Genomic DNA, 12,701 nt, shown 5'->3' on the forward strand with positions numbered 1-12,701 from the left:
TAAACGGAAATTGAGAGGGCACCAAAGGGCACCCCCTTTGTTTATGCCTTATTTGGCTCAGTCGGTGAACTCCTTCCCCCGCCATGGGGGTTTTGTCCTCCATGTACTCTGCAGCAACAGGTCCGCCTCCAACCATGGATGGCTACTCCTTCCTCTCCCAAGTCGACCTGAATGAGCCTTGGAGGCCTCTTCCCACTGTGGATCCAACAACAATGCAGTGGCTTTTTTTTCAGGCAATTTGTAAGCGGATAGACTCCACGCAGCAGTCTGTGCGTGCCCCCAAATTTGCTCCTGCTCCACCGGCTCCCACAAAGACCATTAAGAAGAAGGGAGCGCAGAAGAAGGGAGGTGCCTCTGAAACTGGGTCGACCGCTGCACGAGGGGCGAAGAAGACATTGGATGAGTCCATCGGCAAATAGAAGTGGAAAGAATGGGAGATGCTTGTGCTCATAGAGTGCAAGAAGAAGTGTGATATCATGCTGCAGACGAAGGGTCTCCATGCGCGTGTTCAAGATCGATGGAGTAATACCTCAGAGATGTGCATGGCCAGGAATGTCATGCACCAACAATGCAGAGACAAATGGGAGAAGCTTTCTAGGCTCTGGAACAAAATTTACAATTTTGAGCGAAGGCACAAATAAGGAGCCTCAATGTACTTCGAGATGGATGACGAAGAGAAGACTCAGCATCGGCTACCAACAGAGAGCTTCTCCTTCACTGTGTACACCAAGATGGTGGACCTATTCACTTTGGATTGGTAGATAAATCTAGGCAACATAGTCATAAATAGCTTGAATGGTCTCCCCTTTGCTCTCTCTCCATTTGTGCATGGTGTGTCCACAACTTCATAAGGTCCTAACTTACTTTTCTGATGTCTTGTAGCTGACTAGGACACTCTCGATGGAGATAAATCACCCACCGTGCATGCAAAAGGCGCCTCAGTAGAAGAGTCATGCAGGGATGACTCGAGGACAACGATTCCAAAGAAGTCTCGCAAGCTATTGGGTGGGAGACGAGAGGTTCAGGAGACCTTGCGAAGCGTGCCATCGGTCATTGAGAAGGAGGTCACTGAGCAAGGCCAACACTTTTGTGGCAGCAGAGGCTATGAAAGAGAAGCACTTCATGGCACCCAAGGCCCAGAGGAAGGACACAGAGGCTACACAATGTGGCCACATCGAAAAACTTGAGAGCAACCGGCTGGCGTTAATGGAGAAGAAGACCTTCGACCGTCAAGTCCACTCCATTTCATAAGGTGTTGACAGTTCTATGCCATGATATTGATAGGGTGTTGATGTTTGTTTTGAGAAATTATTGCACAGGGCGTTGTTGTCATGTCTTCAATTGAGTGTGTTTTCAATATGCACAAGAAATGTGTTGCTCGGGATGTTGTCTTCTTACACTTTCTGTTTATTAATTCTCATCTCTGCTGTACTTCTTGGCGTCTTTGAAACAAAGGATTTGAACAAAGATTTCTTTGTCAAGATTTCATGAAAAGTCTAATGAAAAGTTTGTCATGATTTCTTTGTCATGAAAAGTTTTACTTATTTCATGTTTTGCCTTTAAGGTCTGCTTACTTTAAACATAGATACTCGATTGTCATTTCTTTTAACAAATAAAAAGGATTGAAATTGTAGTCATGAGACAGAGCGGGATAGGGGTCCAAAAAAACACTTCATTATAGTTTCATATTTCTTTTGAATGAAAGATCGTACATGCGGTACATCACTCAGGAAGAAGGAAATTTAGAAGCTCATTTCTGGTCCTCTCTCCCTCCTTATAGTCCCCGGCCTCATTGTTCAATTGGACATTGAGGTCCGGAATAAAATTCTCAGGTACCTCCACCTCGAAGTCCAGACAATTGTTGTGGAGGATGCAGCATGCTGCAACAATCTTTGGTAAGAACCTCATGTGTGGCCTACAAATTAGATTCTTTAGGAATGGCCATGTAGTTTTGATTCTACGAAAGGCTCTTTCGACCACAATCCTTGAACTTGAGTAAATGAAGTTGAAGTCACTCAACCTCTGGCTCTTGGGAGTAGGAAAGGAAATGACAAGTCATGGTAGAGACATTTATCCTCCATCATCGAGAATATATTCATGAATTTCCCTCTCCATGTACGAATGGCGGTCCATTCATGATTTGGCCTCTCTCGGCTAGATGATAGAGAGTCGAATTCCTTAGAAGCCGAAGGTCATTCACGAACCCCGCTCACCCAGTCACGATGTCGAGGAAGTGCATGTTTGCATCCATGACTTCCCACAATGACATGGACGGTCATGAAGGCGCAATGGTGCCTTAGGCAGCCTCAGTCTAGCTTTACAGGCTGGTACAGCAGCAAAAGCACTCAATGGTAATGCAAAAGGTGAGGGAAAGAGCAGGAACCGAGGTGCAGAAGGGCGAAGGGCAAAGGCACAAGGACTTCGGTGAGGTGAAGGGGCTTATGAGAGCTATGCGGGGAAGGGCAGCGATGGAGCTTGTTTCCAATTTCTAAAGTTATCTGGGGGGGAATTTAAGGAGCTCGCAGCTTATTTGCAATTTTGGAAGCTATCTGAGGGAAATTTACTGGCCTTCGAATAGGGAAATTGAACTGATTAAATGTCTTCCCAATAGGGCTGAGTATAACTTCAAAAATAAGTATTGTAGGGGGGGATAAACCCTCACTGTAGAACTGAGAATTGATGGAAGAAAGGTGCTGCTCTTATGCAAACCCCTACTGCTCTGCTGCTAACCAAACTGAACTGGGCCTGTAGGAAACTTGTAGATGGCGTAGAGGGGGTAGATCTGCTGCTCCCTAATCCACCTTGCTCCTGAGGTGAAACATTGTTGCTAGCTGGTGGAGAACCGCTCAGATCCAGCCCTAAAAGTGAATGAAGAATGAGGCAAAGGGGGCTGTCTATATAGGCTCCCTTGGGCCCTAAAAACTAACTGACTAGCCTTGGTCTGTACGGACCTATCTCGACCAACCAACCTGCTGGTTGCTGGTTTTGACTGCCACATGGCAACGCTGATGTGCTGATGACCTAGCAATGATGTGGTAACTTGCTGGAGTGCTGATGTGGTGCCTACTGTGCACTGACATGGCTGCCTCGATGGAATGCTGACATGGCTGTGTAACTACTGACGTGGCAGCGAAGGTTGTGGATGCCCATGACAGTTTGCAAAAGATGAAATTTAATATATGAACTATGACTATAAATTAATTATTGAACGTGATGCTCTTTGTATATGCTAAGCAATCTATCATGCATGTAGTGTACTAAGAAAAGAGGTTAAAATTTAGGATGATGAATTGATGATTCTTGAAGATACATTTGACCCCAAGGAAGCCCTATCTATGTGCTTTCAAAAAGCCACAACTATCAAGGAGATAGATGATGAGACCTTCAATCAGGTCAAAATGCACATGAATATTAGTCAAAGATACAAGAATAGAGAAAACCAGAGAGTAGCTTAGAAAGAAGCACGGATCTTTGGAAAGATAAAATTTTGGAGGATGATGAGAACATCAAGGCATGCTATCATTCTTTTCTTTGCTTAACCATTTTTATTATGACTAGTGTAAATCTTTCTCATTATTGTTTGTTTGATATTAAAGCTATATATTGAAGATGACAGTTTTCTTAAAAGATCCATGGGGAGCAAAGAAAGGGGAGTTGGACAATTGTATGCCCTTTCACACTATATCAAAAAGATGTCTTCCGCTAAGATATTAATTTACAATAGACAACTAAGCAACGATGGAGAGGTTGGTGTCTATTTTTCCAAATGTTTGTCAACATTTATTGGTGGTTACCGGGTGAACTGGTAAAAAGAAAAAGTGTTATTAATTGAGAAGTTGTCTACCTTGGACATTTTTGGGTACTGCCCAGGCCAACAATGGTCAAGGACAGGTTCTTTCTCTTGCCTACACTACGTATGCTCTAGCTCTTGGAATTAAAAATCTCTATGGTTATGGGAAGCATCATCTTATTCTCAACTCCAAAGAATAAATAGATAGAAGAAGGGTAACTTGATGAGAAAGAAGCAAAAGAGTAAAAAAACCAGTTATGTTGTATTCTCTATTAATATAAACGACTACAACAAAAGATAGTCCCTGCTTTTGAATTTGTATTAAATTTCTTGAAATACATCATATAGTCTTTGCTTTTCTCGAATGGTTTGTACATTGATGTATTTCTTGATAAGCTTTTAAGCTCTATCAATCCATTTGTGATCCAAAAAGATTTTTGAGTGTCTCCATTCCGCAGCAATTTTAACTTATAGTGATGCAACTTTTTTCTTTATTTGCAACCTTTGTAGTATACATCTATAGAACCACTGAAATATTTCTTTGAGATTATTTGCTTTCACTGCTCCTTCAAAATTTTGTGTTAAAAAAAAAGTATTTCTTGCAGTGTAATGAGACTTCTCCATTCCTTGCATAGATCAAATTGTAGGGTATTCATACTTTTTCACATTACACGGATGGTTGTTATAGATAATATGTTGCAATCATAAAAAAGATTAAGTCATTGTTTTGTGCTACGAAGTACTAAAAGCATCCGCCTTACAAGACAAATTAGTGTTGCTTACCGTATAGTGTGTTATGTTGCAACTTGTCCAAGCTTGTTTTATTGACAATCCAAAAGCTTTAAGCTCCTCTTCTAACAAACGATGATTGCTCTTGGTCCATACTTTTGCTTTCACATTTCTAGCAACACCATGTGTCTCATAATCTTTGACAACATTATGCACAAGCTTCCAAAGGCCATATCTCACCCTCGAAACATATCTTGACGGTCTACGAAGCTTTCCTTCTCTTTGTAGTTCTTTATTAGAACCTTCTAGCTTTGACTCCACCGGTGTGATGGGAACATCCTTTTTATTTGTTGACTTCTTAAGATCTGTTATGATATGAACATCTTCATTGATAATACTTTTTCTAAGGCAGTAACAATTGCTTTTTTCCTATGCTTTTATGGACGAATCTTTCAAGAAAATCATATATATATAAAAATCAACTTTTCAATGATTGGACACAGCATGCAAAGTGCATTATGAAAATTGCACAAAGGGATGTCGAAGATTGCTTTGAACTCTGGATCAATCTTATCCTTGTTAGGAGCTCTCCTCCATTATATAGGATCCATGACATGGGATGATTCCTTGCAGTAAAGGCATGAAGATTTAGAATTACCTCCTTTGCTTATGTTGAGCATGCACTTCAAGGTCTTGAGGTCCCTCGCCATATGCAAATTAACTTAAAAATACATTTTCCTTCAACATGAAGTTGTCCTCCTTGAACTTTTTTTTTTATGATTGCTGGTATTTCTATTTGGTGGAACATCCAAAATAATGTTTGGTGGTCCTTTGTAATAACCTACTGTTGGAAAACTATCTCTTCCAAAGCATCAGGGCAATCTAAATAGAATTAGACATCAACACATTTAAAATATGGAAAACCATTTAAAAGTCCAAGTTTGGGGTTATCTCAAATGCACCACATACCAAAGGTGCTTCTCTGATTGTACACTGAAATATTTCGAGTCTCCTTTTGTTATTGATGGATCAAGAGCTCTATTCATAAGTGTGATGGTCACTCTTTCAATCTTTTGCTCCATAACAATCTCACATTCATCTAGCTTAACAATAAATATAAGTTGTCCTTTTGTTATTGATGGATCAAGAGATCTATTCATAATTGTGATGGTCACTCTTTCAATCTTTCGCTTCGTAACAATCTCGCACGAATTCATCTAGCTTAACAACAAATGTAAGTTGTCCTTGGCACTCTTGAAATGTAATTCCATAGAGTTCAACCATCCTTCTTTTTAATTGTTCAAGATCAACAAAATAATTATTCCAAGTATTACATGCTACCTTTGTTACCTTCATAAAATACTCTCAATATGCAACCAATTTTCAATAAAATCATCTACTTTTGTTGGGAGCACACATTTGATCCTTTGATCTTTTAAAGTTGATGATACTGCTTTGAAAATAGAAGAGTAACCTTTCCTGGCTAACTCCACTCTCATCAAGAGCCTCTTGGATTAAGTTCATGTCAACTTTGCTGCTTTCAACAAACTAATGCACAAAGTCCCGTTTGATAGTTTTAAACTTCTTTTCCTCAATCATCTCTTTCACAATAGTAGTTGAAAATAGACTTTTATTTGCTTCATTGGAAGAGCATTTGGATCAACATTCTTCTTTTGAGGCTCCAAATTTTTTCTACAAACAACACACGCACATAGGAGCTTTGATCAACACGCACATAGGAGCTTTGATCAATTTCCATCCACATAACAAGATTGAACATAGCTACATTCCAAATAGTTTGCAAAACCTGCTTGTTGGGCTTGTTGAATGTGCCGATTACATCCTCCACTTCCCGCTTTCAATTCTGCAAGGTTGCAAAGTTTCTTTTTATAAGCCTATCCCCCAATGGGGTCGCTTTTGATCTTGCTCTCTGCAACTTTGTAGCTCTTCAATTTCATTTTGTAGTTCCTCTTTCAAACTGAATGTTTCAGCTATCTGCTGTAATTTTTTTGTTTGCCTCTTGCTCATAGAGATGCTTAAACATTTGTGCAACTTTAAACTAAGCTGTGATGTATCCATGCATACCTTTATTTCCGTCACCTACAAACTTTAGCAATTTTGAAAATGGGGGAGTAGAGTTCCTGAGTAGATATTTTGGATAAATGTTTCCATCACACCATAAGTCGATATGTTGTAGACCTTCTCTCCTCATGTTCTCTCTTTGCATGGTGCCTACCAACAACTGTCGTTTTGGCGGAGACGCATATTCTTCCACTAAAGCAATATGAAGATGGTGTTGCCATCTCTTGTTGACTTGTTCTATAGTATTGTAGTTGGACGCTTTTATTTTGGGAGGAATGTTTTTCCATTTCTTTGTAATCTCATTACCTTTTCATAAAGCAAAGAGTTGATGATGGTGGTAAGCTTTGAAATTTTGAAAAAAAGGGTAATGGCTAGAGTAGTTATAGTGTCTTGATAGAGGAGCTAAATGGATTGTGGAGGTGGCTTCAAAATGATTGAGAGAAAGAAGTGGCTTGTAGGAGCATTCAATGCAAAAGATAGTGGAATACTATGTGTTGAATATAAAATAATATCTTTATTCTTCTATCCTCTGACATGTTATCGAACTTTGTGTATTTTATTGATTTTGATATTTCAAATCGAAGAAATCGTGAATTTCTCTCAAGGCCCCAAAATGAGCTCCCTTTTTTCCCAATGTATTGCACTTAACATACCAACACATAGAAGTTCCATAGAATGTACAAATTCATGTCAAATGAGGTAATATTATCATGCTAAGATAAGGAGGGTAAAATTAGAGTAGTGCCTCTTGCATAATGATATCTTGCCATGTAAGAGACTGCATGCAGAGAACACAATTCAACTATTCCTAACTAGCGCTACTGGTGCTAGAAAAACATTTTATTTATGCATTATTATTCAAGGCATGATCTGACCCTACTCACAAGTGATTAGTAGTGGCATAGACAGCCCAATGGCATTGCTCATAGCCTACACATGCAAAGCTACTTTCAACATAGAAGACACAACAATTCACTCAACTTTGTACCTCTCTTAGTTGCTCATAGCCCAACCAATTTGTTGGGTGAAAAGCCAGATAATCTGTGTGTGCTATAAAGGAACTTAAAGCTAGTCATGTTCAATGAAGCATCACTAATCGGGCAGAGCATGTTGAATGTCGTCAATACTAGACTTTGCTCGATCACACACAATCACATAAAACTATTTGGTGGCTTGGATGTTATGTTTTATGGAGACCTTTATCAAGCAATCCTTGTTATTGATACATGGATCTTCAAAAGGATGTCTCACTCAATGAACGTCATTAAGCAATTATATTATGAAGGCATGGTTTGATGCTCTAAGCTAACAAAAAGACAATAGATTCATGGAGATCTTGAACAAAATTAGAGTCAAAAAGATAATAGATTCATCTAGATCTTAAACAAAATTAGAGTTGGCTAACAAATTGACACACACTTGGACTACATGAACAAGAGGTTCCACAACAAACCTGACCCAGAAACCGAGGTGGTATATCTCCTCTTGATGAATGCTAAAAACAAAATCCATAACTAGCACATATCCAAAAACTTCCTAAATGACCTTACATCTACAAGCAAGTGAAACAAAACACAAAACATCCAACAAGCATGTCAAAGCACCAAAGAATCCACAACCAGTAGCTGGCTTACATGCAATACTAGCCTTGATAAATAGAATGATAGTTGAGATATGCAGGGGCAACATAGACATTGGTGATGTGCTTATAATAAATCCCATCAGCAAGAGCACCAATGAGTCATCCAGATTCTATTTGGCAACACAAACATAGGTGCGGAAGCTTGATATGAAAATTGACACTTATATAATGATAGAATATTTTCAAAATGGACACCATTATATCAAATGACAAAAGAATTCTAGTTAAGGAAAAATTCTCTCAATATTATTACATGCAAGAAATTCCAATACAATTAGCGAATGCTAGAACTATACACAGATATCAAGGGCTAATGATGACAAATGTTGCATTTGTTCTTGCAAAATAGTCATGATTGCAGTCATAAGCAGATGGGAATTCTTGTAGAGAGGTATACCAGCATGTAAAAAAATCCACATAATCATTGAGTCTTTGAATACAGTTTGACTCAGTGCACACAAAGATGACATTCAAGCAAGCAATAATCTCATGTTTGTTGATATCTTGTCTTTAAGAAATAGGTGTTAGAGGATCAAGATTCTTTGCTTTGCCCAACCTATCTTACTTTAATAGCCATGGCCTTTCACTTCTACATAAATTAATGCAACAACTAATCAACAACACAATAATATCATATGCTGGTGTTGAATTAATAAGTACCAACTTCAAGAACCAGACATTCAAGAAGATCCAAATAATTGGGGTATACAAGGCACCTAAAATGAGCATCAATGACTTGATTGGCATTCTTGAAGAATCCCTTAAAAAGGTTAGACAATAGAAAACAATTTATCCTTGAGGCCTTCAACATCGATCAATAGAGCTTGACTCGTGCGTATGTCATTCTAGCAACAATGCTTCAACAAATCTCATGTGTCCAGGTGATCAATTCCTCAACAATAATTTACGAATCAACATTAGACCATATCTAGACCAATATTGACACATTGGGAGCTATAGAAGGAACCACCTATTGCTATTGCAATGTTAGACCATTTAAGCACCTATATTCTACTCCCCCAAAAATGTCTTAGCCTCTAAATTCACTATGGTTTCCACTTAGATACATATCCAATAGCAAACCAATAGAAGACCTCACTGCACGCACTTGTGTTGAATCACATGTGCAGATCATTGACACTTATCGTGGATAATTTAGAACACTACAACCATTAGCAACATGCTATGCACAAGAGAATCATTCAACATTGTTTTGATGAGTGTATCGAAATCACACATTCTAAGGACACATATGCTTCTAGTTGGCAATGCCTTATCCTTATAAGAAATAAATCTATATAAACACAAACTTTATTTCTATGTGACTTGTCCATAAGCCACCTCCAAAATCCTCCATACATCCCCATTTTCAATATGCAGCACTTTCTCCTAAATAAGGCTTTCTTTCACTACTTGTTAAAAACTCTGTCTCTATAGTCTCTTATTAAATGCATCAAAAACACTCTGCTACTAGAAAGAAAAAGAGCAACCAAAGCCAAATCAATCACACCCAATCACCTCTCCTTGCCACCTACATTCTAGAACTATGAAATCAAACCTACAACCTTGATTCACTTGTCAACCAAATTGTATCTGCTTGGCTAATCACACAACAATAACCAACACATCTAGCAAGAAATCTACTACTACTCAAAAGAAATTTTAATTGGATATCAAAACAACAACTCATCTCATAACAACACATACACGTCCATTCATAAGACTTCCACAAAAAAGCTACATTAACACTAGTTCTTCAAATATTCTATCATCACCTTTAGCTCATCAAAACCCCAACATAGTTACCACAAAACCACCACACTGACTATAGAATTACTTTTAAATAGAAATTCTCCTAGTCAGTTCAACATTTTATTATTACACCACCATAAGAAATCAATTGCATCTCTGGAAAAAACATATAGAAGGCTTACCAAAAATAAAGATTATGTTTTGTCCCGCAAAACAACAACATACAGCTCCGACACAGATTGCTCTTCCTTCAAAATCTTATGTCGCACTAACATCAATACTACACCTCATGCATGATTCAAAAAGATGAAGTGCCCTTTTGGCAAATCTCTCCTTCTCAAAATGCCATGATTCCTTGGAAGAGATTGAGATAGCCCATTCTTGAAGCATCCTCAAACACTTGCTACATGGAACCTATCCCTCTCACTTGCACTAACACTCTTTTGCCATAGCAAATTTTTGATTGCAAAGCATATCGAGAGACAAAATACGAGAGGTGATAGATGAACGCATTAGTAGAAATATAAAGAAGCTCATGGAGCAACAAAGACACAGATGAGCTCAGGTTGAATTGGTCATTCACTTCACTTATGAACTCAACCATCACTTTTTACACCTCATGCATGATTGTAAAAGATTGACATGCCTTTTTGGCAAATCTCTCCTTCTCAAAATGCCTTTCTTCCTTGGAATAGATTGAGATAGCCCATTCATGAAACATCCTCAAACATGTGCTACATGGAACCTAGCCCTTGCACTTGCACTTACACTCTTTTGCCATAGCAACAATTTTGATTGCAAAGCATATCGAGAAACAAAATACCAAAGGTGATAGATGAATGCATCAGTAGAAATATGAAGAAGCTCATGGAGCAACGAAGACATAGGTTAGCTCAAGTTAAATTGGTCATTCACTTCACTTACCAACTCAACCATCAAGAAACCATTTGTTTCCATCACGTAACTCTAGATAGATTTTAAACCAATCATTCCCCCATCTATGATTACACTTTTAACCCAACTAGACTTATCCATTTATACCTCACAACCACAGTTATCCATATAACCAAACCCAAGCGACCATCCTACCTAAACACCATTGGTAGGCCACATGAACTTTTTCACCTTGTTTCTTAGACGAACGGGAGGCACCTTGATTTTCTAGAAACATTTTTTATAGTAAACATCTTGTAGTTTTGTTTTAGTGGTAGTTTCTAGTGTGTCATTTGACTCTCACATGCACGCACATGAGAGAGAGAGAGAGAGAGAGAGAGAGATTTGACTGTCACATGTGCGCACGCATGTGTGTGTGTGTGTGTTCGTTTAATAATCCTATTAAACAATCTATCCTACTATACTAATGGACCTATTTCCAATGTCAAAGTAAACCAAATACAAACATACACCATTGCCCTTTTTAAACACCTAGTGAAAGTAGTCCGTTCATATCCAACCTCTTAATACTGCATACGTGAGAATAATCCATATCATACCATTCCTTCTGACAAAGTGTCAAAGTGGGAGTCAATTTTCATACTCACATTCATGTCAGTACATTGCAAAACATACTCACATTCATGTCAATACATTGCAAAAAATACAATAATACTGATGACTAGTCTCCAATAGAAAGTCCAATCTTCTTTATCAGTACTTGGAGATAATCCATCGTAGTGTTGTATACCTCGAAGTTGCCAACACCATATCTTCATGCCTTAAATTTTTCAATGCAAACCTGATGGAGAGGTATGCCGACTCACCTGGCACCATCACAACCAAATGAAAGTTAGAAAAATTCATTCAAGCTGTGGTAGCTAGGCTTCAATGCCGGCACACAGTTGTTATCCATGTCACTCTAGCAAGGCTAGCATTATCAAATCTAGATATTCTAGTATTAAGAAGTAATCAGAGGTTGGCATTTAAATAGGTAATGATATGCTTATAAAATGTTAAAGTAATTCTCAATGCAATATATGGCCAAATCACAGGGCCTGTTATCCTTTGATCAATTCTTAACCAATCATAATGCTAAATCATATTAGGCCTGCAAACAAGAACCCCAAAAAAATGATGCATAGAAACCTACATATAGAACACAAGGGTAAAATCTGTCTTGACTCAGTTCATATCCAAGACAATTCCATGTTTCAATTATCAATCATATCCATGAAGTTCTAAAGGGAATTCAAATAAATATTAGAGGAACCCATAGATCACGGATTGGCTCCCATATTTCTTCAAAGTGTAAGGAATTCTTTTAGCAAATGCTCTAAGAGAAATTCCCCCAGGAATGGGAACCTCAAAATGATATGACTTTTAAATAAAGGAAATAATCAAGACAAGGGTTAGACAATTTGTTTTAAACATTGGCCCAAGCAATAGCCCAAGAAGCAATGCCAAACCATAAAGGAGATTGCCCAAGAACATCCCAAGTGAAGCATAGTGTAAAACATTCCATGTGTAAAAGTTCTCAAGGGGGGTCTTCCTCCATTTGACTGTTTGAGTAATCCTGAAAAGGTGTAGTTCCCTTCACCAATATACAAGTCTGACCAGTCAATGATAAGAATAAAAAGTAAATGTACTAGTCATTTCCATCCATTGTAGTAACGATTTACGAGGACGGTATGAAACAATTCCACAAATATCAATGAATGTAGATTTGTGATCATAATTATTGGGCTCTCACATCTTGCTACATCGACCAAT

The 12,701-nt window shown here is 38.2% G+C and overlaps 1 protein-coding gene across 2 annotated transcripts; it reads left to right on the forward strand.

Moving 5' to 3' along the window:
* The first annotated feature begins 65 nt into the window (after nt 1-65).
* LOC147879887 (uncharacterized) lies at nt 66-1,432 on the forward strand. Of its 2 annotated transcripts, none has more exons than XM_087371994.1 (2): nt 66-757; nt 883-1,432. In XM_087371994.1, the coding sequence occupies exon 1, from the start codon at nt 84-86 to the stop codon at nt 417-419; it is 336 nt and encodes a 111-aa protein (XP_087228120.1). In that variant the 5' UTR covers nt 66-83; the 3' UTR covers nt 420-757; nt 883-1,432. The 2 variants fall into 2 exon arrangements, with proteins under 2 accessions (XP_087228120.1, XP_087228121.1); XM_087371995.1 differs by having other exon boundaries at nt 66-734.
* The last annotated feature ends 11,269 nt before the right edge of the window (nt 1,433-12,701 follow it).

This window comes from Dipteris shenzhenensis, chromosome 33 (genome assembly GCF_047967505.1).
Source record: "Dipteris shenzhenensis isolate YYH24624 ecotype China chromosome 33, Dip_SZ_1.0, whole genome shotgun sequence".
Classification (NCBI taxonomy): Eukaryota; Viridiplantae; Streptophyta; class Polypodiopsida; order Gleicheniales; family Dipteridaceae; genus Dipteris; species Dipteris shenzhenensis.